At 49.4% G+C, this 26,510-nt stretch overlaps 1 protein-coding gene across 3 annotated transcripts; it reads right to left on the bottom strand.

Annotated features, from left to right (window-relative positions):
- Positions 1-5,413: 5,413 nt before the first annotated feature.
- On the bottom strand, positions 5,414-24,820 carry LOC120306551 (myocardial zonula adherens protein). Of its 3 annotated transcripts, XM_039339990.1 has the most exons (13): positions 24,646-24,817; positions 23,401-23,490; positions 19,963-20,121; positions 18,910-19,002; positions 17,846-17,959; positions 16,911-17,063; positions 14,779-14,904; positions 13,897-14,025; positions 12,632-12,717; positions 12,062-12,167; positions 7,856-7,939; positions 7,103-7,203; positions 5,414-6,629 (listed from the first exon to the last, which is right to left on the bottom strand). In XM_039339990.1, exons 1-13 carry the CDS (start codon positions 24,712-24,714, stop codon positions 6,503-6,505), a joined length of 1,437 nt encoding a protein of 478 aa, XP_039195924.1. In that variant the 5' UTR covers positions 24,715-24,817; the 3' UTR covers positions 5,414-6,502. The 3 variants fall into 3 exon arrangements, with proteins under 3 accessions (XP_039195924.1, XP_039195925.1, XP_039195927.1); XM_039339991.1 differs by lacking the exon at positions 7,103-7,203 and having other exon boundaries at positions 6,517-6,629; positions 24,646-24,820; XM_039339993.1 differs by lacking the exons at positions 5,414-6,629; positions 7,103-7,203; positions 7,856-7,939 and adding an exon at positions 10,641-11,473 and having other exon boundaries at positions 24,646-24,820.
- Positions 24,821-26,510: the final 1,690 nt, after the last annotated feature.

Genomic DNA, 26,510 nt, shown 5'->3' with positions numbered 1-26,510 from the left:
TATGACTTCATACATGTCTGAAAGTCTGAATGGAGGAAAATTTATGGGAAAACATCAGACAGGAGCTGATGGGAAGCTGTTGCTCTCCCCCCCCCCCAAAAAAAACCATCCTACTTAAAGGACTGTAAGATCAGCACCAGAGATTTGAGGGAGCCTTCCCCAGCCCAACTTCGGCAGACTTCCCCTGGCCTCCAGACAGCTGCAGAGGGGACACCTGCAGCTTTGCTGCCATCTGCTGGTCAGGCAGGGAAAGAACTGGTCCAACACCTGGATCAGCCTCTGCTTCTAAACAGCTGGCTTGCCGGATTGCTGCTCATCTAGCAAGCATTGTGAGTAGCTGGTTATGCCATCAGTGAGCAGGCCAGCCTGAGAGCAGCCACCAGACTGGCTTCTGGCACTGTAAGGAGACGGGAGGGGAGTAGACCTCCCTCTCTTCTCCCAGCGTTCTTGCTCTGCCACCTGGAGGTTCCTAGGGGCCCCTGGCCCCAATGGAGCCTCCTCAGTTCTGCAAAGCTTCACTCCCAGCCAATATGACAAAAGCAGATACATGTGCTTCCCTAGGAATTGCGTTACTTAACCAATTGTTGAAACTGGCCTCTTTAACCTAGTTAATCTCAGGCTCTTCCTTCCTGCTATCACGAGTGATGGCAGCTGCTGCTCTGGAAATGCCCAGTGTTTAGTAAGTCCAACCAATTCTCTTTTTGAGAGCCCTTTAATGTTGGTAATGCGGCAGGGGGCCAGGCTGAGAAAGTGGCTCACAGCTCTTCCCCTCCTATGGCCTTGAAGAGCAGAAGCTCCCTTCTTGGGAAAGGAGCCAGCTGCCCTGCAGGACACCCCCACCCCCAAATCCCATCCTTGACAAATTCACACTCCTTCCACTCAGCACTGCCAAGTTACCCACTTTGTAGGGAAGAGCTTTGCAGCAGCCACACCTTCCTCTTACATCCTTGGGTCTCTTTCCTTCAAAGTTGTGTCCCTGCACACCACCTTGGAAAGCCTGCTTTTTTGGGGCAACTTTCTGGTTTTGTGGGCAACTCCCAGAATTCCCTGGCCATCACATCTCTCACTGAGAATCTTGGGAACCTGGAGGCTTGACTAGATATGGCTTTTCCCACTTTTGAGTTGTATGATGTCCTTAAGAGTTGCAGAGCTGCTCCTCCCTCATCCCAGTAAACAGTGTGTGTGTGTGTGTGTTGGGGGACAGAATGGGACAGAGCATGGCGTCACCAAATTCCTGGTAAAAATTTGAGCACTTCACAGGGAAGCAGTTTAACATTTTGGAAGCAAACAAAATTAAATATGATCTGAATGAAAAATGGGAATTGGGCATTGTGAAAAAAGCCAAATTCAATAAACTTCAGGGGAGGTGTCCTGATCCATTTTATCCATGGATAATTAACTGTGATATCTTTCTAAAATGAGAATAATTGAAAACAGGGATTTAAAGTTGATTCATGGAGGCTTTCCTGAGATATTTATTATTGCAAGTCCAGAAAATCTGTCTGGGTTTTGTCACTAGGGATGACTAAACTTGGTATCCAGATGTTTATTTAAGTTGCTCCCACATAGCTCTAAAGCCTGTTAGCAGAAGGTTATCAGAGAACAGCTCTGCAAATCTTCTTTGACTAATATTCTCATTTCTTTTGTAACTTCGATGTTTTCTTTCATTAAAATTCTTAGCCCTTTGCCAGAAGGGGAAAAAAAATCTGCTAGGTCTGCAAAAGAATGACTGAAGACGTGACACATCATCAGGCCTTCAATCTGAAGAAAGCCAAGATTTTTCATCCCGTCATTGACCCTTGCAAAAATTGGTGTGGTGACAAACCGGAGGAATTAGAATAGGGGAAAAAAAAGACCAATAAGGGCTCAAAAAGTTTTTTCACAATTTAATGAGGAATTAATAAACTCCAGCATTGAGTTTATTTTAAACTCTAGCATTTTCCTTTATATAAAAAAAGCAAAACAAAATAATCTAAAGATATGTTTATCAACAATCTGCTATAAAACAAAGATAGGTGGTAGCTCAGGACTGTTAGAGATGGATAGACCAATTTCCCCCGAGAAACTGATTAGAGCTCAGGAAGGCCTCTGGACCAGTGTTTTGTAAACCTGTTAAAATGTGTGGACTGGGGAATTCTAAGAGTTGAAGTCCACACATCTTAAAGTCAAGTTTGAAAAACATTGTACAGGAGCAACAGGGAACAGCACAAGTAGAACAAAGTACATATTTGTGTTATGTTTATATGTGTGTAAGAGAGAACAGCCATTGTTGTCGTAAGTTGTACCTGTTCACTTGCAAAGAGAAGAGTGGATGTGTTTGGAAAACACTCAAGAAGACTGAGTGGAAAAGCCCCAGTCCCCTGCCCTATCTGGATCACCAGTACAATCAAGCCAGTCAGTGGGAAGGAAGAAAAAGAAACTGGAAAAGGGGCGTAAATTAGAGAGGCAGAATTGTTAAGCAAAACTCTAGAAAAGGACTGCAACTCTTCTACCCTTCAGGTTGATAAAAAACCAGTTATTTTAAATGCCAACCAGTGGCCCTGCAGCTCCCAGTTTAAGCAAATAAAGGGAGGGGACAGAGGAGCCCATTTGAATCCTCCATTGAGGCTGCACTCTTGTCTGGAAGACATTCATGTGGGCTTGAACTATGTTGCACTTAAGATTTTATTAGGGTCACCAGAGCTCCCCTCGTGATCAAACAAGACCTCTTTAAGTGCCTCAGTCACTCACTGAAATGCTACTAGGGCAAAAGTTGGATCTGAAACTCAGCTCCTCCTTTGGGAAAGCAGAGTATGAAAGCAACAGAAAACCCTCTGGAATGAACGCCTAGACAGCTGCGGCCTTTTCAGGCCAAGCTCTCCCACAGGATCTTGCAAACCAGCCTTCCCATCAGCCTTAGTGCTTCAAGGTTCCAGCTGTTCCTCCAGGGCCATTTGGGGAGGGGGGGGGACACACCCAGCAGTAGAGGCAACCACCCTAATGCAGGATGATCTTTTTTCTTCCTCCAGGAGATAACAAGAAGATCCATATAGTGCACAAAGGTCCCAAATTTTAATGTAAATTAGAAAGAATGTAGAAAACAACACTAATAAAAAAAATATATTGCAGCCTTGAACTGTGTTTGCTTTGGAGCAACCCTCACCAGAGAAGATTTCAAGGCAGCCAGATTTCTGCTGCACCTGCACTGCTGCTCTTTGATCCCAGTGCCTGGGAACCTGTGTGGCCAGGCATTGCTCTCCTTTCCTAATGCTTGTGATGAGCGACCATCAGGCTCCAGAGCTGTGCTGAGCACAAACCACAGCCAGGTTCCTCAATATTATGCAGCTTTAGGCAACACTGATGCTGCCCCCAGGCAAAGCACACTCCAGACAGCTCTGAGCATTGGGAACTTCTTCAGTGAGGCCTGTCTCTCATCTGCCAGCTCTATGGAATCAGTCCTCAGCTGAGCTGTCTCTCTCTTCATCCCTGACTTCTCTGTAGCCGATCATCATCTGCCCTTCTGGCTCACAGTGAACCATCTTAATTCCAAGCTTTTCAGCAAGCTTTTGGGCAGCAACCTTAGCTTGCATCTCCTACAACAAGAAAACCTGGCTTCAGACATTTGAATAAGTGCCAGGCAAAAAGCTAAATTAGGTTATTGCAAAGCAAGTACACTTAAGGTATGCAGGTCACTAGACTCCTTTCAAGAAAACATTGCAAAATGCAAAGGGAGGAAAAAGAAAGGAGGATTCACAATAGAGATGAGAATTTTGCCAGATAGCATCTGGATATCAAAGGAACATCAGAAAGAGAGACAGCTAGAAGGACAGATACATTACAGAGTAAATAAAGCCAGATGTTTCATCAAAGGCTTTATAGAGTCATGTTTGAAATGGAAGGTGTTCAGAGAAAGAATTATATTCTGAAGCATTTCTGGGGGAAAAGAGACAGTGATGCTTGGAGCATCACTTGTCTCTACAATATTTAACCAACCAAATGGTGCAATTATTTTCCACCTTCTGGTCAAAAATACCTCCCCCTCCCCCCGCCTTTCCCCAGCTTCCCTGGTCACTCGAGAGCGCCCAAGGGAGAGGAGCAGTGGCGGCGGAGGGCTGGGGTGGGGCGGACGGAGTCTCATTTCCCAGCCGCGGTCGGCAGGCCCTCCGTCCCTGGCCGGGCTGCGCTCCCCGTCCGCACCTGCCGGGCCTCCTCCTGCCGGGCCTGGAGGACCACCGACTCGGCCAGGGGCAGCAGCTGAACAGGCGCGTGGCGCAAGGGGGCAGCCGGGCGGCCGACGTGTCCTCTGGGCGCCGCTTCTCATTCTGGGGGGCTCCGCCGGGCTGCCTGCGGGAGAGAGCTGCTTAGCGGGGGGCCGAGAAGGACCCCGCAGGACTTGCGCCGGCCCCGCCATACTCACGCGCCGGCCCCGCGCCAGCCCTGCTCTGCCGCCAAGGAGAGGCCGGCCGGCGCCCCCGGGCGCCGCCGCTACTCAGCCGCCGCCGCTCGCGCTCCGCCACCGCCGCCCGCAACCTGGCCGCGCATTTGCGCACGCGCTTGCCGCCGTCGGGCAACCAGGAGACCCCCGCCCTGCAAGGCACGAGGGAGAGGCTGAGTCCGCGCGCAGCAGGCCGGCCCCCCCCCCCAGCCCTCACCGGTCGCCCAGAAGCCTTTCCTGCCGCAGAAGCATCTCCCGCAGCTCCGGCAGGCTCCACCCGCTCAGCGGGTTCGGCTCGGCTTCCCTATCCGGGCAACAAAGGACCGTCCACGGCGGGGCAACGCTCTTCCGCCGCCGGCTGGGCACCGCCATCTTTCCGGAAGCTGATAACGTCGGCCAGGCGGGCCAAAAGAACCGGGAGTGGCGGCGCGTTTCGCGGACCAGGTGGCCGGCAGAACCGCCTCTGCAGGGGCCCGTTGTGGGCTCTCCCGGGCAGGACGCGCTGTGGCCCCCTCAGATGGGGGAGCCTCTCGGGGGTCCCAGGCGGCCGCGGCGGGCACCGTAGAAGCGGCTCTACCCTGCGCCCAGCGCCGCCCCCTGGTCCCCGCCGGCAGCACCAGCTCGGGCGACGGCCGCGCTCCGCGGGTTGAGCTCCCCACGCGCGTCCCTGAGCGGCAGCCGACGTCCGGGGCCGGCCGAATGCGGATCGGCAGCCTGCAGAAACTGGAGCGAGGCCGTGGGCGCCCCGGGAGCCGACCTGGAGGCCATGCCCAAGAGGAGGAAGCGGCGCCCGGCGGGAGAGGAGCCCTGCCCGCGGTGGAGTCAGCTCCCGCCCGGGCGCCCCTCAGGGAGCCGCTTCAGCTCGGACGGATTCCCGGCCAGAGGGGAACAGTGAAGGGGACCGTTCAGAAGTAATTCCTCGTTTTTCTTGTTTTGGGGTGCCTGGCAACTCAAGATTTGTATGCAACTCGGAACAGATCATTGGCAGTTAGACAACTGTTAGTATATAGTATTTATTTCACCTTTGTATGCATATGAAACGAAATAATGTTATCTGATTAAAACTAGTAGATTCTTCCTGGAGCCGACAAACTGTAAAGCCATACAATCTTTTCATTAGCCATGAAAACAGTGTATTAAAAACGCACACACCACTCTGTGACCCTTAGGAAACACTGCACAGCTTCAGGGGTTCATTGGCTCAAGGAAGAATGCTATTCACCATTTTTAGTGACAGTCTGTTCATAAGTCCAAACTGTAAATTGAATGCTCTTAATCCAGGGACTGCTTGTACTCAGTCCAGGAGTCAGGCAGGTGGTACCATTTGCCTCTTGCCTGGGAGTGATTATCTTTGGAGTCAGTAAGTTCCACAAAGAATGACAACTTTATTCAGGTGTCTATACACAGGACATTCTTTTAAAAGACCTTAAGGGAGAAATGCTTAGAAAACTTGGGTTTATAAAACAATGCAGCCATTTAAACATCTGAATTGGAACTTTACAAGTAGAAATGTAAGAACTGGCATATACTGGCACGTAAGACCTGGGCAGTTTCCTGGATCCTGAAAGGCAGGTGTGGAAGGATCCCCTGAGCAAAGCGGCTCAGGAGCAGAGATTTCTCACCTGGAAATAAACTTGATGATGAATGTGCCCTTAACTCAGAAAGCTGGAGAGGCCAAACCTTTATGCACCCACACCCAGAGGAAGGCATGGTGCTCTTGCTGGACCATTGTGCCCTCTTCCTGCATAGGGTTGAGAAGCATCGTCAGCATGGCAGAGCCACAGGTGCACATCCACAGTACGTGGCAATCTCTCTTGAGCTGTAGCTGCCGCCAGAAGCAAAGTCACCTTAATGAATATTATTCCAAGAGAAGCATGAAGATCTGCCATCTTGGATGAAGTTTGGACCATGGATCCATTTCCCAGAATTCCCGGATGGAAGCCTCTTGTGCAGCTGTCTGAAGCGCAGAGCTGCCGCCTTCCCCCGAAGTAGCAGCTCTGCTGGCCTCCCAGTCCCCAGGATGGCCTCAGTGGTGGCCTGCACTGCTTGCTCCCCTCCGCCCATCGAGCTCGCTGGCTGGGTACGGCCTCACTCGCAGGGAGCTGCTGGGCCCAAAACACGGTGTTTGGAAGAATATTCCAGGACCCGCAAGAATGGGCGGTAGGTTCTGGCTGGCTTCAGCTCCTCAGGAGGCAGTCGGTTTCTGTTTTCAGGGCTGTTGGGACAGAAGCAACCCCACTGTGAGGTGAGACTTTTAGATTTCAACCACACAATTTACTGCACAAATATTAGGTTGCGGACCCTTGAACTCACAAGGAGGCAGGGTCACGAGGCTTAAAGCCTTTGTAAATTAACTTTGGCTCACTAGGAAAATTAAAGACAGGACAGCCTGGAAACAGCCCATGAAACCAGCCTTCTTGTGCGCAGAAATGCCTCACCTGCAGTCTCCTCTGGGTGGAAGCCGCCAGTTGGCACAATTGGCAGGCTGGAAAGGCAGGGCTGAGCCTGTGGCCAGGGCTTTGGCCCACTGCTGGTAGGAGGCCTCGTGACAAAATGCTTGCCAGGGACCCCAGCCTCACCCACGAAGGCACAGGGGAAGCCCCTCCAGCAACCGATGTGTCCCCTGTGGGATGCTCCCCAGCTCCCTCCAGAAGGCAAAGGAGCCCCTGTACGGCTCAAAGCTGCTACCTGGCAGGGAGGTCACATCCAACCCCAATGTCTCTGGTGTCCACCATAGGCCTGGATTGGGTCTCCTTCAGGTAATCCAAACGGTCCTGCAGTTCCTTGTTCTGAAAGACACACAATGCAGCCCACTGGTCTTTCCACCTTCCCTGCTCTGACAGCCAAGTCTTCCACGCCCCAAAGGAGAAAAATGTGGTCTTGCTGAAGGGGCAACACAGAACTTCACATTTTTCATTTTTCTAAAGCGTCATTTCCCAGATGTTCTTCCAAGGTGCAGGGAGGATATGCCATGAAAGTGCTCCCCCATTTCATCCTCACAACAACCCTGTGAGTTAAGCTAGATTGGAAGGGGGGGGCAGTGAGGGACCCAAGGGAGTTTCATGATGAACAAGAACTTGAACTCAGCCTGGCACTCGAGGACTCTACACCGTCTCCTGGCCAGTCTTAAAGAGGCTTTGAATGGGTGGTTTTTAATTGTGATCTAAGGATGGTCAGAGTTATGGATGAATGCAGATATCTGCTGAGGACCTTCAAAACCTTCAGAATTTTACAGGCACGAAGGAAGGTGGGCCCTGTCCAAGGAGGCTAGCAATCTAATATGACCCAGGAAAATCAAAGCAAGTCACCAGAATGAAAACCATGACTGAAAGAGTTGAAAGCAGCTGAAACGGACACAGCCCGAGAGATTTTACGCAGGAAAAGCTGAGGATCAATTGTAACCAGTAAGGATAATGTTCTGACAGTTAATCAAAACCTTACCTCTCCCTCTAGAAAAGAGATTTTCTCTAAAAGTTGTAATATAAAGATTTCCTTTTCTTTCAGCTTTCTCTTTTGTAGCGCTATCTATGGAAAAAGAACAAAAAAAACAGTAACTCCAGAAAATGTCACAGCATCATTCAGTTGACACACTGTGGAGACCTTGCAATCGAAGCTTCTCCACCATTCATTCTGTTATCATTAGAAGGTGACATGACAGGTCTTAAAAAACATTTTTTGCAGAATACAGTTGGGTAATGTTCGAATTGCAATTGAGGCACAAGTAAGTATTTAGCACCAGGAAACAGAATTTGCTTTAGGATTCCAAGAATGAATCCAAATATTTCCTTTTTTTAATTTAGAAGGGGTTTCCTCCCATCTTTCCAACAAAAGTGGCCAATAGGATCAAAACATTAAATTAAAATCATGGGATAAATCCTACAGCCAGAAATAGTTTTGATTATTTCAGAAGACCGACTCGTCATGACCCACTCATCATGACTCCTTCGCCTGCTGGAGGTCAGGCGAAGGAGTCTCCCTCGGACCCCAAAAGAGGGAAAGGGTGGGAGGGGCTGCTGATGCTCAAGAGCCCCTCCTTCCTGGGGAGGGGGTGAAGCAGACTCTTGCCCCCTGCCTTGATCTGTTGGAGGGTGTTTCCCTTGAGCCCATCTTGGCAATCTGGCAGGTTTCAAAAGTGGAGGATTTGATCTCCACAGCGCAGGAGTTCAGTGTTCATGTCCCCCCCCCCCGCCCTGCTAAACTAAGGGGACCTGTGGAGAAGGTCACCAACGCCCCCCCCCCACATACATCTTGACTTTCATGGAGAAAAAAGACAGGAAATCCATTTGAAAAATAAGGACTCCCCCATTGTCAAACTCCACCAGCAAGGCTGGGGAGATATGTCTCCTTGCCCTGAATAGAGTTTGCCTGGAGTTTTGGACACGTTTCAGCTTTCACTCCTCGCTTTTGCAAACGAAATTGCTGCCCATCCTCTGCGCTCCCAAGTTCTTTAGAAGAAAGTGCAAATGTCAGTGACAATACGTTGTGGCTTGTATCTCATAACCAATGCACAAGAGCACAGATTTATTGGGCATACAGACAAATGTGCCATCACTGAAAAGCTGGGAATTCAAACTGTCCTTACGAGTAATTGAGCTGACACACTGGCCTTCTGAGGAAATGCAGACTAAATGAGCCACACGGAGCAGGATCTTCTCCTCTTCAACTGCTCTGTTTCCTGCATTTCAATGGAACTGTTGCCACAGAACACCTTGGCAGAGGCCTCCCCAGCCATAAATGACACATATTCCCCACTATCGGCACTGGGAAGCAGGGGACAGGAGCCAGACCAGCGGGGAGCTGAGAGCAGAGTGTTCTGGTGGAAAAGAAAGGAAGAGCTGGGCGTATGCATGAGTGAGCAAGAGAGAGGGGTAGCAATTCTGGCTCCATCAGCCTGAAAGGAAATGCTTGTGCAGACACCCAACAAGACAGCAAATACACCAACCCCTTAAAAATAATGATCAGCTGGCAATTATTTTATCTCAATTAGAGTAATAGCAGCATGGAATAATAACTACTCTTTCCTTGTTTGTTCTTTAGTCAGCAAAGTCACTCTTTGTTGTTTTTAATAAACGTATTACACACACACACATACTCCTGCGGCAAAAAATGTTTTCAAAACAACAATTGCAAGTGGAAACAATTTATTAAAACTTCAATAACACGTTTTAAGCAACAGGACACTTTTGTAAAAAAAAAAGGAGTTCATTGAAATACAGAGTTGCCAAAAGAGCAGCAGAAGAGAAGTGTGGAAGCTGGGCCTGGCCCCAAACCTCTTCTTTGCAGACTAAATCTCCGGAAGCCAGGCTGAAAGACCCCACTTGGAGGGTCTTCTCCTCTGGCCCTTCCAGTTTGATGTCTGTAAGATGCTATTCCAGAGAAAAAGGCATCAGCCTTTTAGGTGGGGGAGGCTTCAGCGCCCAACCACCACCAATTTAGAGTGAAACAGCAAAGTCCAGAATCAATAGGCTTTTCTTTAAAAATAATTACAAAGTATTTATTAAAGCACACTTTCTTATAAACAAAATTGTACTACGTAATAATATTGCACAAGGTAGCATAAGATAAAAAGTAAACTGACCGAGTATCTGACCTTCAAGTGATTGTTCTGTGTCCCAGTTTTGCTCCCTGGGAATCTTCCACCACTAATGCAACAAGGGAGTGGGGGGGGGGAGTGGGGAAGTGGGGAAAGAGATAGGACAAATTGACAGTTGCTTCCTCCACATCTGCCATGGAAGCACAACCAGCAATTTTCTCTGTCTTGGTGGACACTTATGGTGATATCTGCTTCTCCCATCTGTTTTCATGGCAGTTTTCACTTCCTTGGGATTCATTCCATCGACTCAAAACGTTTTCCTTGGATATCCTTCTCTTTCACAGTAGCCAGAAAGTCCTGTTCTCCCTGGACTTTGCCCCTCCACCTGGACTCCCCACCAACTGTAGAGGCCAAGCAGGAGTCAGAAGAAGCCATTTTGGCTTTCATTGCAAAGGATGTCATTGTCCTGTCAAGACTGCTGGGCCTTCTGACTCGATATGGCTACACTATTACTAGCAATTCTCCAGAATCGCAGGCCAAGAAACGCCCTTTCAGCTTTCATTACTTCCAGTTTAAAGTTTACTGAGGGTGTCCTCCAGGTTCATCCATCCAGAGGACAACAAAAGCAGAATGCTATGTAAGAGGAATGTGGACTGGAGAAGGACTTATCTGATAAGGAGAACCAGGAACAGCTTGGACCTCTACATGTTTATTAACACAAGTCACCTATTAATACAAATGTCACCAGCACAAAAGGAATCGTTTTACTTCTGGAGCCAACTGCATTTCGGTCTGCGCAGAATCTCTGCCTAATCCAAGCCGAGTGGAATTCCACCCGAGAATCTCAGGAGACTCTCAGTGCTGCCACTGGGGGGTGGGCGGGACACAGCTTGACTCTCTCTCACATTTTTTGACAATGTTTATGACTGTCATTGCAAAAGATGCCTTTAGGTGATGAAATACTTCAAGCCCTCTTTACCGCTTTTCCTTCTGTGCTCAGTCTCGACTTAAGTCTTGGCTCAGGTTTCGCAATGGGAATGACATGAAAATATCACAAGTTCTTGAAGTCTGGTGATTGCACCTCTGGTGTGTGTGTGTTCATTCCCAGTCATGCTTTACCTTTTGGCATCCATAATAAGCAGATGAAGAGACCCCCCTTTCAGCTCCATCCAAAAGGGGAATGCCGAGACAGGATTCTCCTGGGTTGCCTTCTTTCCATTCAGCGTTCATTGTAAAGGCAAGCCCTCATGCTGGGCTCACAATGTTTATGGCCAAGAGATTTCAGGGTTTCTTCTTTTGGACAGGTTCTAGCTGGATTGTCCATCAGGACTGCCATCATACCACATTGGACTTTTCCAGGTGAGCTACAATATCACAATCCAGTTTGGAGAATATTTTTTGGCACCAGAGTCATTTTTCTCCATGGTATGTAAAGGATCCTGCCTCTTTTTGTCCTGGGTGACTCCCATCTATCATCGTCCAATGAATCTGAGACTAAATGTGGAGAAGAGCTCATGGGCCATAACCTAGAGACAGTGTGATGCAGTTGGTTAGGGGAAGGTCGCTCTAAAAGTGGACTCTGCAAACAGTTTTGTCAAATAAGGAACTTCTTTTCACACCTTCCTTCCAGGCTCATCCTGTCCTCCCAGCTCTTAATCAGCCTGAGGGGGAAAAGTCCACTACCTGAACAAGGAGCTGAATGTTAGTCCCTATAATTAGTCAACACCAACTTGAACCTTTTATTTTTTTTGCACATGGCAGCGGAGGCCAAAAGCAAAAAGGTTTTATAAAACCCAGCTGAAGGCCTAGGACTGGGGCGACAGCGCACACGCCCACAGAGAGGGCTCTGCGTTCTACCTGTGGCATGTGTGCCATAGATTCGCCACCACGGTACTAAACCCTGATCTGGATGTGCACATTCAAGACAGCTCTTCTAAAATTTCTTCTGGAAACTTACATGAAGTGTAAGAACTTCACCACAAAGCGGGAGAACCTGTTTTCCTTGGATGTTACTCTGCTCTTGGGATTTTTCCTTAGGAGCTCTAATCATCAGCCAGATCATTTGACTCTTTGTATAGGTGCATTACAGATTTTCCGCATGGTGCACAACTCACCTCCTCAACCATGTGCTTGACTTTCTTTTGCTGACACAGAACCATGTCGTCCAGGTGCCGGATTCGTTCTCGGAGACTGTCAGTTATTTCCTCCAACTTGAGAGACCTGATCAAGGAAATAACCCATTAAAAAAACCCCAATTATACTCTTTGGTACATTGCTTCCCCACAAGCTCGATGTATTTTTGCCTCACAGGAGAAAGTTTCCTTAGCTGTGTTGAGAAGTGGATCAGACAGGTGGGGAAGGCTGAAAGGGGGCTGAAGCCAAAGAGCTTCAGCCCTTCTTGTCCCCCTTTAAGTAAAAACGGGTCCCAGCTGGTTCTTTAAGGGGTTTCAAGAATTCTGGTCTGAGATTTTTTTTTTTCTCTGCTAAAGTTTCTCCATGATCCTGCGCTTTCTGCTTCCTGTTTTCCAGAACAGAGTCCAGCTTGCCATGGTCACTATCACCTCCCCAGGCCTGCTCGAACAGACCTTCCAGGATGGGAGCAGGACATCTAGACATATCCCTGTTCCAACTGAGCAGCCTCCCCAAGAGAACCTGAAGACCAAGTTCCCAACAGGTGATCTTACCTTGGTTGGCTGGACTGGTCATAAACACCTGCTCCTTGTAGTTGCATTTCATACTCTATTAATTGCTCTTGCAACTGATGGCGTTCCTGAGGAGATAAATACAGAGAGAAATGAGTACACTTTGCTTTAATCAATGACTGGGTGTCCCTCAGTAGCCACCATGCCAGTCAGGTAAGTGAGGGCATTGACTTTCCAAAGCAACACTCACTGCTGGGACTAAGGACAGTGCCGGGATACCTCTCCCGAAACATGTCTCGCATTTCACTTCTCTCTGTCAGTGATTTTATTGCAGCCTGTGAAGGTGGTGACTTTAATAAACCTGCTGTTAATTTATAGATTCCAAACAAAAGAGGGAACTTCCCCCGTAGCCTTAAAATCGCCTGTGAATCTTCTAGTGCAAGAATCTGCCCAGGGAAATCGTTGAGCGCCACCCTCTACAAGTCATTCCAACCAAGGCTTGATGAACTCCCCATCTCCAGCTCTCTGGAGCTGTATACTGGTCCTCAAGTAAAGAAATTAATCCTTTGGAACCCAATCTCAACAGGACTATCCTGCTCCAGCCAACCTCTCTCTATGGACTCAACCTATCAAGTAAGTGAAAGGAGCAGCACTGAAAAGGGTCCGAAGGCCTCCATGCCAGGAAAGAGGAAGATGCCTGGGAAAAAGTGCACTTTTACATTCTGAAGAGAGAGAAAGAGAATCTACTATAACCAGTTCAGCAGCCCTGTCTTTCCGGTGGCCTGGATTATATGGGCAGCAGGACTTGTTTTCCTAGGCAAATTGTGAGTTCCTAAGAGAAACCAGTCTGCTGACACATCATTCTGGTTTCTGAAAACTCATCATGCTCTTTGGCATCGCAATCTTTTGCAAACCTACATTGTCCATTCCTGCCACGGTTGGTGGACTTGGCAGATACTTGGAGGCTGAACCCCTTCCCCTCCTGCAGTAGCCCACAGAAAGGAAGGAAGACCAGCCTGGTCTCTCTGCCTTCCAGCTGCAAAAGGGATCTTTTCTCTGCAGGCCACCACCAGCCATTTGATCAAGGAGCAGACACAATAACCTCTCTAGAACAAATATTTGAATATATGGACTGCAGGAAAATGATAAAAAGGGCAGACCCTGGCCATCATGCTATGTAGGTGAAATATTGTGGACTGCAAAAATTTGGGGGATTTTAATTTTATTTTGCAAAGTGCGATGAGCGTGGAATAAATACAGACACCCATCCCGCTATATTGAGAAAGAGCCTTGAGTGATGCTCTTACATCTTCCATGCGCTGGATGAGTCGGTCCAGCTCTCCAATTCGCTGGTCTTTTTCCTGCAAACTTGTCTCTGTAACTCTCATCTCCTTATTGGCATCCTCAATGGCCGTAAGTAAACGATTCGTTTCCAGCTTCCAAGAGAGAAACACAGGAATCACATTCCCTTGGCTGGCGAGTCCAAGAGCCACCTGGCTTCTAACAAGGGGTTGCTCTCCCCTTTCCCCAAATCCTAAGAATGGCTTACAGCAATAAGAAGCCACCCATTCCTGGTCTTCCACAAACAAGTTCCCACGTCCCTCCTGGCAAAACCATAATTTATTCCCAATGATTTTACATCTGTTAAAATTCCCAGGGAAAAGAAGTGAATTCATACAGAATTATAGAAAAGACACCATATCTTACCGCCCAGTTGCCCAAATGCTTATTTGGAAACTATTAGTTTTCTCATTGCTGGGAAACCTGAGCTTCCTTCTTGGCTAAAGTCAGCTTAACTTGTAGCTGAGTTTAATGAGACTGACTTCCAGATAATATGCACAAAGCTACCGCATCAGCATATTCCTCAGTTTGCTTAGGGATCCCTATTCCTCACCGTCATATTTTAAGACAGGAAATTCTGAACTAAGTAAAATGTTTTCTATATGTATATCACTCTTCTGTACAACTGAAAATTGGATAAAAGCACAGATGTCCTTTACTCACTCCAACAAGCTACACCAGAAGAGACCCATTCAACTTGGTAATTTAGCAAACCGAATTTCTACTGTTAATTTTTGAAAACTCCTGTCCACAGACTGCAAAAGCCACCCCAGAAACTGACTCTTCAACCCTGATCTGCACTAACAGCAGCAGCCCTTCCAAAGGGAATGTCAGGGCATCCCACGTACAAGGAGGGTTTCTTTCTCGAGTTTATGTTTCTGTTCTTCTTCTTGAAGCTTTTCTTCATACTGACTGTATAGTTTCCTGGTCATCTCTCTCATGACTTCTGCATTTGCTTCTTGTGAGCTTTCTACCTATTTTAAAAAAATAGAAAAAAAGGTGGTGGGGGACTCTATTCAATGAAACAAATGCAAGAGAGAAATAGATGCTGCCTGTGGAAAATCAACTTTCTTTATGGCAGCCAAATGGATCTGAGTAAAAAAGAGGGCTAATAAGAAGTGCAAGACATCCAGGTGATCTCTGCAAGACTTCTGCCCCTCGCTTACACGCTGGGTGAACTTCAAGTAATAACACTAGCACGTGATCTTTTGTTTGTTATGTGGCTTCTGCTCCTCTTGCCTGCCTGGAGAGCAGGAGGGAGGCGCAGGGCGAGAAGGAAATTGGCAGACGCCTTCAAGCAAAATCTGCTAGTTGCCAATTGAAAACAGGGCAGCTCAGCACCTCCTATAGCAGCGGTTCTCAACCTGTGGGTCGCGACCCTTTTGGGGGTCGAACGACCCTTTCACAGGGGTCGCCTAAGACCATCGGGAAAACACATATTTCCGATGGTCTTAGGAACCGAGACACTGCTCCGCATCCGTCTCCGCACGGCCTCCTCCACCATTTGCACACAGAGAGAGAGAGAGGCACTTTCGCTTCCCTTCTCTCTCTCTCTCTCTCTCAGGCGGACTTACCTCCTGCAGGGCTCCTGATTGGCCCGAGTGCCCCACCCCCTGGGAGAAGCACGGCCAGGGCCTCGTGGCCTTGGAGCCGCCCGGGGAAGCCCTGGGATCCCTGCTGGGAGTGGCCCGCTGGAGGCTCCGCTGAGCGGGCCAGCCCTCCCGCAAGCCGCAGCCCAAGGAAGACCAGCCCCTGCGATCAGCCCCTGCGATCCCCAGCTAGCCCAACCATTGGACCCGCTGGCCAGGAAGACACGCCGGAGTCCAGGCTGCCGGGAAGGAAGAAGGAGATTCAGCAAAGGTAGGAGAGGAGAGCCGCCTCCTGGGGCCTAGCGCTGGCGGCGGCTTCCTTGACACCCTCTTCCTCCTCCCCTTCTTCCTCCTACTGCCCCTAAGGTGGCTCGGGTGGGCAGCCCCCACCGCAGCTCCATTGGATGGGCGGAGGGCGAGGCCAGACAGCGCGGAGTCCCAGTTGGGGCAGCGGCAGCGGTTTTCTCGCCCTTCTCCTCTCCTTCCTCCTGCTGCCCCCAAGGCGGCTCGGGCGGGTGCCGGGGCAAGAGGGGTGCCTGGGGGGAGGAGCAGCCGGGCTGGCAGAGGGGCTGGCGGGGGCAGCGGCCGGGCCGGGGGCGGCGGGGACCCCCAACGATGCAACAGTGGCCGCCGGCGCCGGAGCCATTGCCTCCCATCCTCCCCCTCCCCACCCGTTCAGCTGAGGATGCAGCGGAGGCCAGGCCAGGGGTAGTGGGGACCCCCGACGATGCTGCCATAAGAGAGAGAGGGAAGAGAGAGAAACAGAGGAAAAGAGAGAGAAAAGAGAGAAAGAGAAAGGGAGGAAACAGAAAGAGAGAGAAAAGAGAAACGGGGAGAGGAAAGAGGGATAGAGAGAGAAAGAAGAGAGTGGAAAGAGAAAGAGAAAGAGGAAAGAGAAAGGGAGAGGAAAGAGAGAAACAGGAAAGAGAAAGAGAGGAAAGAGAAACAGGAAAAGAGGAAAGAGAGAGAGAGAAAGAGAGAGAGAGAGGAAAGAGAGAGAAGAGAGAGAGGAAAGAGAGAGAGAAATGGCGCTTCTCCAACCAGGCTGGGCGGAGCGGCCTTCCTGCCCCCCCTCCCTGGCCAGCTGGATGGGGGGTTGGGGATCACCACAACATGAGGAACTGTATTAAAGGGTCGCGGCATTAGGAAGGTTGAGAACCACTGTCCTATAGGAAAACAGTTCACTAGGACAACTGGGGCAAGCTGAATGCAGATGCCTGTAATCCCAAATCACCTAAGTGGCACTGAAAGCAGGAATGTGGGCAAGTTTGGAGATTAAGTCTTGCCTGATCATCCCCCTTTGCTTCCGAGGCAAAAGTTTCCAGCCAGTCGATGGTTTTGGATGGCTATTCTGGGAGCTGTAATCCGTGGCAGGCATTCCCGCTGCTCACCTTGAGGCGGAGCAATTCATTTTGCACCTTAGCCGTTTCCAGTTGCTTCTGCTTTTCCTTCAGTGTTTCCATGGACTGTTCGTGAGTTTGTTTCAGGTTCTGTATCTGGTCACGTATAACGGTATTCTCCAAAGTAACATCAACTAAGGTTTTCTGGAAAAGTGTGCAATAAAATACAAAATTAATTCACAACTGCTTGAGGAAAATTAGGATGAATCCCTTTTTTTAAATGTACTTTTTTCAGCAAGAACTGCAAAGAACTAACTCTTCTAGGTTTCTTAAGAAGGAAAATTTGCAAAATACATGTTATATTAGAAGAGCGTAACAATTAATCTTCTGGCTTAAATTCATCCAGGATTTATTGATTTATTTAAGTCTATTATTGACTATCTAGCTCCAGGGTACTCTGGGTGGTGAATGACCCAAGAAACATCGTTAAGATTTGAAAAGTGACTGTGTGACTGGAGGGAAGTAGAGTAACAGAGTATATCAAAATTTGTTGGAAGCTGGGTGGTATGCAAACCGAATAAACATCCACCTTGCCTATTTTTTGTTTATTATGTTTGTATATTACCATACTAAAAAAATATACTCTCAGAGTTATGATCAATTCTGTCACATGTTTAAATACAGCACACTGACCTTGCAAATTTCCAAGTGTTAGAAAATAAAATCTATGAGTTAATTAAATTAATAAATCAACACCATGTCTTTGGATTAGTACTGCAAATAAAGCCTAGGAATTTTCAGCACAAAATTCTTTGATAAGCAAAGCCATTTATATAGAGCAAGGAAGCCAACTTATAGCATGCTGAATTTCAGATTCAAACCCTTCCCTCTCCCACCAGAGTTGCAGAAAAGCCCCTCCACTCCAAAGGCTGACCCAACAGGGTGGTGGAGGAGCTCTGGAGGGGTGGGCTTTATCAGCAACTTACCTGCAGTTCAATGGAGGCTGAGGTCAGCGAACTGCTCATTTCGCGGAAACTCTCCAGGGCTGCTGCATGGACCTGGATGTGGTTTTCCAGGGATGCCTGCTCAGCATGTGATACCTGCAGAAGTAATGCCAGGTCTGAGTCTGAGGGAGCAGGAATTGCACAGAGGCAACAGTTGGGCCTGCTTTGGAATTAACACCCTTATCCAATGACTTTTATTGTGAAGCCCATAAAAGAAAAGGTAAGCTTGGTACATTTGCCAGAGCACAAACTGCTGGCAGGGAAGTAAGGCTGGAAGCTGTCTTGGCAAAAAAAATGTGCCACCTTCCCCCTGGCAAGCTGCTGAATCCACATGTGCTCACTAACTCCCAAGGACCTTTCTGCTGCTGACCTTCCATGGCAGTCCACCAACATCTGGCAGGGATGAGCAGCAACTCCATAAAGCCAAACAAAATATTCCCTTTAAAGAGACATTGAAGAAAAGATTCAAGTATAAATCCTACCCAGGTGGACTTCAGGGAAAGATTTATGAAAAAGATTACACCAGTTCCTGCACTCCAATACGGAGATCTGAAACAGGTGGCTCCTTGGTGTTACAAAGAAAAGAAACGTGGCTCGGAGGTAAGAGAAGCAGAAATCTGCAAGCCAGACCAGGCAACACCAGGCTGCCAACCAGGGTATCAGCACATTGAGCCGCACATGCCATGATAGCCTGCCAATGCAAAAGCCATTGGAGTGTAAAGGATGCTGCAGCAAAGGCAATCCATGTTTTTCATAAACATGTATTACTAAATTGCTCTGTAAAACGCTTGATCACCCAAGAAGATGTGGATCTAGATCCTAGCACTGGAGGAGTCTCTTGTGAAAGGGATGTGAGAAAGGCCACCTCCGCTGGGAGGAGGAGGTTGCAGCTGGGGGCGGGAGGACTCCCAACCATGCTCAGAAAGCCCCAGTTTGGTAGGCAATGAAGCTGGAGCCTGAGCATCAGACCCCAACATGGACGGGCCGGAGGCCTAAAGGCAGCTCCAAAAGGGGAAAGGAAGAAGTTCAGGCCCAGCAGCACTCACCGCCAGCTCACTTGAGAGCTGCTGGATTTTGCGTTTCATTTCATCGTATTCGCCATACATTCTGTTTCTTACTCTTTCTAATGTTAATCTCACCTGGAACAGAAAGGTTACAATACATAAAATTGTTCTCCATGCTGGGTAAATGGTAATTTTCAGAGTCTAAATAATCAAATGTTTATAAAAGTAACAGGAAACCAAGCGATTTAAGAAAATCCTGCCTGTTCCTTTCTCATATCCAGGATCTGGGGCAGATATAATGTCTCTCACAGCTCAAAATGCGGTTCCGCAGCTAAGCCCAGGAGCCCCATCCCAGGGCTCCCCCTCCCCATTTGCAGAGCCAGATGACATCTCCACTCACATCCCGCTGCCTCAGAGAGGAGGGCAGCCTATGGCTGAGTAAGGGATGCTCCCCACCTGCCTTGTCCCACGTGGGGCTTTTGGCCTCCGTTCTGCTCCCGAGTCTGAGGGGGGAGACAGGAAGGATGCCTAGGGCCCCTCCACTTGTTGACGGAGGATGTTTGCTTAGGGAGGGGCCTGCTCTGCATCCAGCCCCTGAAGAGCTTCGGGGGTAGGTGGGGCACAAGGTAGCCCTGCTGCCCTTCAAGACCTGCCTGCAGTTGGCATAGACAGACCCAGGCAAAACCTAACGTGAGATAAGGCCCCTTCCTGCATTCCTCTCTACTTAATGACCAACACCCTGCAGATTCATGAGTGAGGTAGCCATGTCTACGGGGGCATCTGGTCAGTGATACATGCACCAGGCATCCAAATGCATGGGATACTTTGCAAAATGTAAAGATATGCAAATTATATTCCAGACAACAAGCTGACTTCATTTAACAATTTTGTTCAGACAGAAACCAGAACTGAATGCAGAGAGTAAATGGAAGTGAATTGTCCCCATCCTGCAACTGGAAGCAAAGCCGCCAGAGTGCTGGACCGAGAAGGAGAGAAACGTTTGCTTTGGGGACAGAAGGAAAGGATGGGGAAGGGAGCAGCCACCGATCAAAGTCCTTTCCTTCCTGAAGAACAATATATAAAAATGTGACTCACATCTCGTATGTATCTCATTTCTTCCTTCAGTTGGTGAGCTGACCATCCATAAACCACCATTTCTTTGTTATGGTTGTCATCAGACCGGTGCACTACACCATACACAACACCGTGCTTTAAGTCCCCGGCAGACAATCCGCCAGGTGTTTGGTAGAGTTGCTGTACGAGTATATTCAAAAGTTATAAATGTAAAGAAAAGGGAAAGTAACACATTATTGTATGAATTTTCTAACCTTCCTTCAATTTCATAAGAATCCTCAAGACAAAATCTTTTAAACATCAAGTAATATTACCAAAATGTGCTTTTTCTTAAAACTGCTCCGAAGGTCAATGGGTGGCGCAGCACTGACCTCAGTTCATCACCCTGCGCAGGTTTCTCCCTGAGACTGGACAGATCCTGGGCCACCCTGGCCCTGTCTTCAGAGCAGGGCAGAAGGTCTCCCAGGCGTTGCTGGAGGGCAGCAGGAGGAAGGGCTACTCCCTGGCTGCCTCCCTGGGCAGCAACTGGTGACCCTCTGGGGAAAAGAGAGTGGCTGGCCTAGATGGGCCTTCAGCCCAGTCTTCTTCCTATGTTCCTCTCTCAGCACCTTCTGTGCTTCCACAGAGGGAACTGCATCATCAGTAAAAACTAGTTGAACCAAGCTATGAACACACTGATAAGGCAGAAAAAAACCAAAAACAGTTCTAGACTACTAATTCAACTGCTACCTTTTAAAACTAATTTGTCTTCCTTAAGAAGGGAAAAATCTATACCTACTTTATTAAAATATTATTGCAAGCATTCATACAGAGAAGGGAGGAAGTGCCATGCAATTTAAAATGCTGACAGAAGCCAAGGCCGGTTCTGCTCCTCTGCCCTTCCAGAAGCTCTTGCAGGAGTTGCCTTTAATGCCTAGAGAGCATTTGACATCCAATTTTAATTCACTGTCTAAAACATCAACTTAACATAAGCTGCTCTGTTGCAATACGTAGGCATAGTCACCTGGTTGCCTAATGGCATTCAGACTTATCATGCAAAATACTTTTTGTTTAGACAAGGGATGGGGAGGAAGGCGTTTCCACATGAACTGGGTGGAGTGCCAGATGCAAAACTAGTTTTCATTTCCTGGATAAAATAGTTTTGTTTGTTTTCATATCCAACACTTGACTATAAGATTGTTCATAGCTAACAGCTCCTCTCCAGCACTAAGGAGTGAAGTGACTGGAACTGGGCATAGCCAGTTCAGAAGTATGTGCTCTTCTGAAAAATATGTACAGAATGGGAAGTTCTGGCACTGCTCAAAGTATCACATTCTTCCCCTCAAGATAGCCTGTCATAGTTCAGCAATGAGCTATCCTTACACAAAACTTTACTTTATCTGGAAACAAATTTAATTAAATCCAGAGACTCTAATTATCTGCAATCCAACACACAATTACCTGGGAGGAGCCCCTCTTGAACATGACGGTGTGTATTTCTGAGCAGTATTCATAGGATTCCTCTCTAATCTTCCTTCTCCATGCAAGGAGGTTGGGTTGTGTAACAGATTCCTCAAACCAAACAGCGCAAAAGCCATTTAAACTGCTTTCCCAGGGATCCCGTGGGGAACATCATCTGGGTCATCAGTGATATATTAATACTCTGGACTTCCTGCTTTTTAAAAGGTATTGAGGCTGGTAAGGTGATGGGGGTTTGGGGGTGCTCTGTGGCTGCCTCTGGAGGCAAATCAGTATATTTGTGAAGTTACATAACCTGGGCCTGGATGAATAAAACAATACAACAAATCTGGTACACTCTTTTGATGTAGGATTTGAGTTAATACAGCCATCCATCTCTGAATCCCTCTCACTGCAATGCTGTAAAATGTCAGGTTAATAGTATAAACTGTGCTACAGGTTTTTTAATAAAATCTAAGTCGCTACTTCAGTTAAGCCTGACTCCCTCCCCCCAAATGCTACATCTTAAGAGTAATATGCTTATTATTTCCAGTCATATTAAAAATAAACAGCGTTCCCAGGCAGGATCATCCTGTTTGCTGCAGTACAACAGGGGAGAGTTGCTCTTCAGGTCAACAGGAAGAAGCAAAACTTTTCTGCAGCCACTGGTGGACTCAAACTCCCTGCCAGGCGAGCAGCTGAAGGCCTCGGAGATGGAGCCCAGCAGGGGCCTCGCCACCCTTGCCCCACCCTTGCTCCAAGCCTCCCACCCGGCTTTCCCTTCCCACTACAGTGCAGCCACTCCCGTTTTTCCTGCGTGAAGGCAGATTAGCACATCAGGATCAGCCTCCAGGGTGATCTAACCAGATTTTCAGTAACCTTTGGCCCCTTTGGTTGTGCAATGCCTCAGTCATTTCAAGCAAAAAAAGGGGGATGGGGGTTCTTTGTTGGCCCAGCAAGCTCTGACATTTATGGCCGAGGTGGCTCCTCCAGGTGGATCTACAGAGCAGCCCTTCCACCCCCATCTCTCTGGCATCCCGCCTCTGACCAAGGCAACAAGAGATCAGTAAAGTCTGCTCAGGACCCAGGAAGTAGAGAAGCTCTTTGCTGGGCAATTTAGTGTTCTCACTGGAGCACCATCCCGGCCAGCAGGCATTGTCACTCAGAGGGCAGATTACAGCTGTGTTGCAAAAGGCTGGCACCAACTGAGCGCAGGGATGTTCATGTGACCTCACAAAGCCAAGGGTGTGGTGATAATAAAGCTGTTAGAAAATTCACATGACTCCGCTGGATGTTCCAGGTGGGGAAGAAGGGAACTCTGTCATTTTGGCCTGGCGCATGCGATGTGTGCACTGAAAGCTCTTCTTTGCACTAATGAGGCACCTATGCCCCCCCCCCGGGCTTCTGCAGGAGTCTACAAACCCTTTCCCTCACGGTCTTTCCCCAATTTAAGTTTCAGATATTATTATGGGCATTTTCTCCCCACAGTACAAACATCAATTAAGTCAGGAAAACCACGCAAGGGGAAGATAATGTCCAGTCAAAAGTATGATTCCGTACAAGGCCCAAACATCCCCGCCCCATCTCAACCAGCCCATCTCCCTATGGTGATAACCCCAAAGGGTCCCTCAAGTTGGGAAGGGGATATTTGCCCCTGAAATCATCTCCTAATCAGGTTATAATCTTGATTATGAACATTTTCAAAATTAAAATCCAGCAACAGCTTTTCCTTCAAAACCAAACCATCTCGCTTCCCCCCCCCCCTTTTTAAAACAAAATTAAGGTAATGAACAGCTTTGGCTGCATTTTTCCCCAAAGGATGAAGGAAATTTCCATGAAGTACACTACCCAAAGAAACCAAGAGTGTTTCTGTGGCACGATCTGCCCTCTTGGCAAAATGCGGGTCTCCGCTTGTTTTCAAATGGCTCATCTGTTGCCCAGGCTACCCGGGGGCTGCAAACCAGAGGGTGTCCTGTGAGTTACTGCAAAGGGGCGACAGGCAGCTGCATCTCACCAGCTCACCTTTGGGGTCTTTTCAGCAGTATCTGTTCCTTCCCAAGGAGGCCAGCTTTCTTCCCGGGGCAGAGTTAAGCGCAGCCGACAGATGTTTGCCTGGAGGACAGCAAAGATACCACTCACAACCCTCCTCTCTCTTTCCAAAGAGGAAGAAAACTTGCTCCCTTTAATTTGAGGCAGGTAAGCAGCCAAGGTGAAGGGCAGCTCAACTCAGAAATGACTACATGCTGTCGAAGGGCAGGGGACTTTCCAGAACTCACCTCATTCAGCTTGAACTTATTATGAAATGGTCTTATGGAATAAGTAACATGGGAAGTTTTACAAATAAAAAGAGAATGAAGCTGATGGCAGAAGCTCACCACTTCTGCAGCCGTTATACAGTGTCTTCCAAGGGAAAATAAACATACATTTGGGGCACCAGTCAAGGTTACAATATTTACTGATGACATAAGTAATGCACAAAAGAACCTAATATTTTTTTACTTGATGTGCTGGTTTTGGTGCACGAAACCTCCATCAACGTTCTGCCTTCAGTTCTACTAAAACTGAACGTCTGAGTTCAGTTAGGTTAGGGCAGGGGTAGGCAACCTTGGCTCTTTTATGACTCGTGGACTTCAACTGGCGCAGGAATTCTGGGAGTTGAAGTCCACGAGCAATAAAAGAGCCAAGGCTGCCTACCCCTGCGTTAGGGGAAAGGCGATAATAAGCGTCACCATCGCATCGCAGCCTTCCAAAGGAGGAGACAAGGCTCCCCCGGAGCGTGCAAAGAGTGCGCATCCTAGCCCCACGCAGCCCTCTTCTCGTGTCAGGAAGACGAGCTTCACACAGCCGGGCACGGACTCGGGCAAGGGCAGCAAGCCCGCCGCCGAGACCGGAATTGCAGACCCTCCCAAAGCCGCCACCTCTTTCGGCGCCCAGGCGCTCGTCCTTGGGCGACGGGCCCTCCAGGTCTGCCTCCAGAGCAGCGGGGCTTTTCTGCCCGCCCGGGGCCTCCTGGCCGGGAAAACGCCAACGCGTTTGCAAGCCCTGCGGGCGAAGGCAGGCGGCGGGCGGGCAAGCGGTCCGGGGGCTCCTGGCTTCCAGGGCCACTCGGGGAAAGGCAGGCAACGGGCGGGCCGGCCGGAGGCGCAGCGGAGAGAGCCGCAAAGCCTGGCTGGGGCGGCCGGTCTGGAAGAGCCTCCCCTCCCTCCTCCGCGAGGGGCCCCGGCCGCTTCTCCGTACAAGGAGGCCTCCCCGCCGGCGGCGACTCACCTTCCGACTGCTCTGCGGCTGCCTTGGCGTAGTGCGGGTCACCGTCAGCCCCGAGCTGTAGCGCAGCATCTCGCCCGCCGCCGCCTCTGCTTGCCCGCAGCCTCCGCCACCGCTGGGCGCGGCGCCTCCCCGGGCCAAGTGAGCCGCTCCGCCGCCCCGCGCGCCAGAGGAAGGGCCCTCGCCCCGCCCCGCCTCGCCCCGCCCAGGCTGGCCGGGGCCGCCGCGCCCTATTTGGCCCTTTGCGCTGTGGGCGCCGGACGGACTCGCTGTCTTCTCGGCCCCGGGTAAGGCGGCGGCGGCGGCGGCGGAGCGTACGGTCGCTCGCGGACGGCTCTGGGAAGGCGGCCCCAGACCTCTGCGCGGGCCCCGGGCCGCCCCAGCCTCGCCCCGGGAGGCTTTGGAGGGCGCCTCCCCTCAGCCAGCAAACCGTCCGGGCCCGACTCAGGGCAGCCTCCGCCGCTTCTCCGGCCCCGCAGAGACGCCGCCGGCGAGGCCGCCCTCCACCGAGAGCTGGCGAGGGCGGCCCCAGGCTGAGCCCCATCTTGGCCACGCAGGCCGGCCCAGCCTCGCCTGTTCGCCGTCGGGGGTCGGGTGGGAAAGCCTGCTGGCCGTTTTGCCCCAGCCCGGCCCCGCCCGCGGAGGAAGAGCCCGGGAGGGGAAAGCTCCATGGGCTGAGGAGAGGAGGGGGACCCGGGGCACTCTGGACTGGCCGTCGGGCGGCTCCAAAGCCAAATTTTTGCTCCGAGGGAAAAGTTTTACCATAATATAAAGGGAGATACTGAGTTTCTGTTTCCAAAATGCCCTCGCTAGAATCTAAACTGAGAGCAAACTGCACCCCTGATTAGCAGCGATGGTGTTCCCCAGATTGAGTAATTGAAGGTCTGCAAGGAAACAAGCTCAGAGACCTTCAGTCTAAATATAGATTTTATTCTCCCAGGATCAGATAAATTACAACAGGTTTCTGTACCATTTTCTGAGTCAAAGTCAGCATTTCCTCAAACAAAGGGTGGCTGAGGGGGAAAAAAACCTACCGGTGTCCTTTAGCAAAAGGCAACACAGGAATAACAGAGTTGCTGCATCAGGGTTAGAATTCGCCCTCAAGATGTCAGTTGAGCAATTAAGCCAGAATGGCACAAATGTGGCACAGTTACTAGTGTACAGCAACCTTAAGTGGCTGCCGGTCACAGGCTCCAGCTATTGAATGACTTTATTCTCTTATGCCTATCCAGCCAGTGACTTTCCTGTTGAGGAACAAGAAGACATGGCAAAATCTGACAAGCAGAGCTTGCCAGGTGGGCCCTGCATTCAGGCCCTTGGAGTCATCACCAGCAGCAAGGTCTTGCAAGATGCATCGGCTGCTGAATCAGCGCATCTCCAAAATCAAAGCTTCAGAAGTTGGAATCAGCTCCTCAATCTCTTGTTTTTGTTTGTTTTCGTATCTTCGATTGGGACCTTGATGGTCTCATGTGGCTTCCTCTGCACATCCCACAAGGGTACTCTTGAGCCCTCAGGAATGTGCAGACAATCCCAAGAGTCAAACGCAAGCGGCTTTGGCAAACAAAAAAGGTCTATAAAAATTAACATAATTGTAAATTGCATCCTTTGCACAGCAGGCAGCGTCTTCTCTTCACATACAGACCAGGGTACCTACATGGGACTGGGCTATCTTGGAACTGCTTTGGCCACTTGGTCAAGAAGGGGAGCAGCCCAAAAGCAGCCTTTGCTTTGGGTTGTGGGTAGCAGAAAAGAAGCTCCCTTCTCGCCCCAAAGGGACAGTGTGGACCTGGAGCCTGAGGGTCCTCTCTTGGGAACGGTCAATTCTTCACATTGGATCATCCAATTGGCCATTAGACTTGGGGTAAGTT

The sequence above is a fragment of the Crotalus tigris genome, unplaced genomic scaffold (genome assembly GCF_016545835.1).
Source record: "Crotalus tigris isolate CLP2741 ecotype Arizona unplaced genomic scaffold, ASM1654583v1 scf7180000017741.1442986301:2390832, whole genome shotgun sequence".
NCBI classification, from domain to species: Eukaryota; Metazoa; Chordata; class Lepidosauria; order Squamata; family Viperidae; genus Crotalus; species Crotalus tigris.
Note: the sequence above shows the minus strand (reverse complement) of the source record. Positions and strands in the feature narration are given on the sequence as shown.

Excerpts from the sequence above, each read along its gene's own strand:
- LOC120306551 (XM_039339990.1), bottom strand. The coding sequence starts at position 24,714 with ATGCTGCGCTACAGCTCGGGGCTGACGGTGACCCGCACTACGCCAAGG. Across the intron at positions 19,003-19,962 it reads AAATGAGATACATACGAGAT|GTGAGATTAACATTAGAAAG; the intron begins GTGAGTCACATT and ends TTTCTGTTCCAG. Across the intron at positions 7,204-7,855 it reads TCTCTTTTCTAGAGGGAGAG|AACAAGGAACTGCAGGACCG; the intron begins GTAAGGTTTTGA and ends TGTGTCTTTCAG.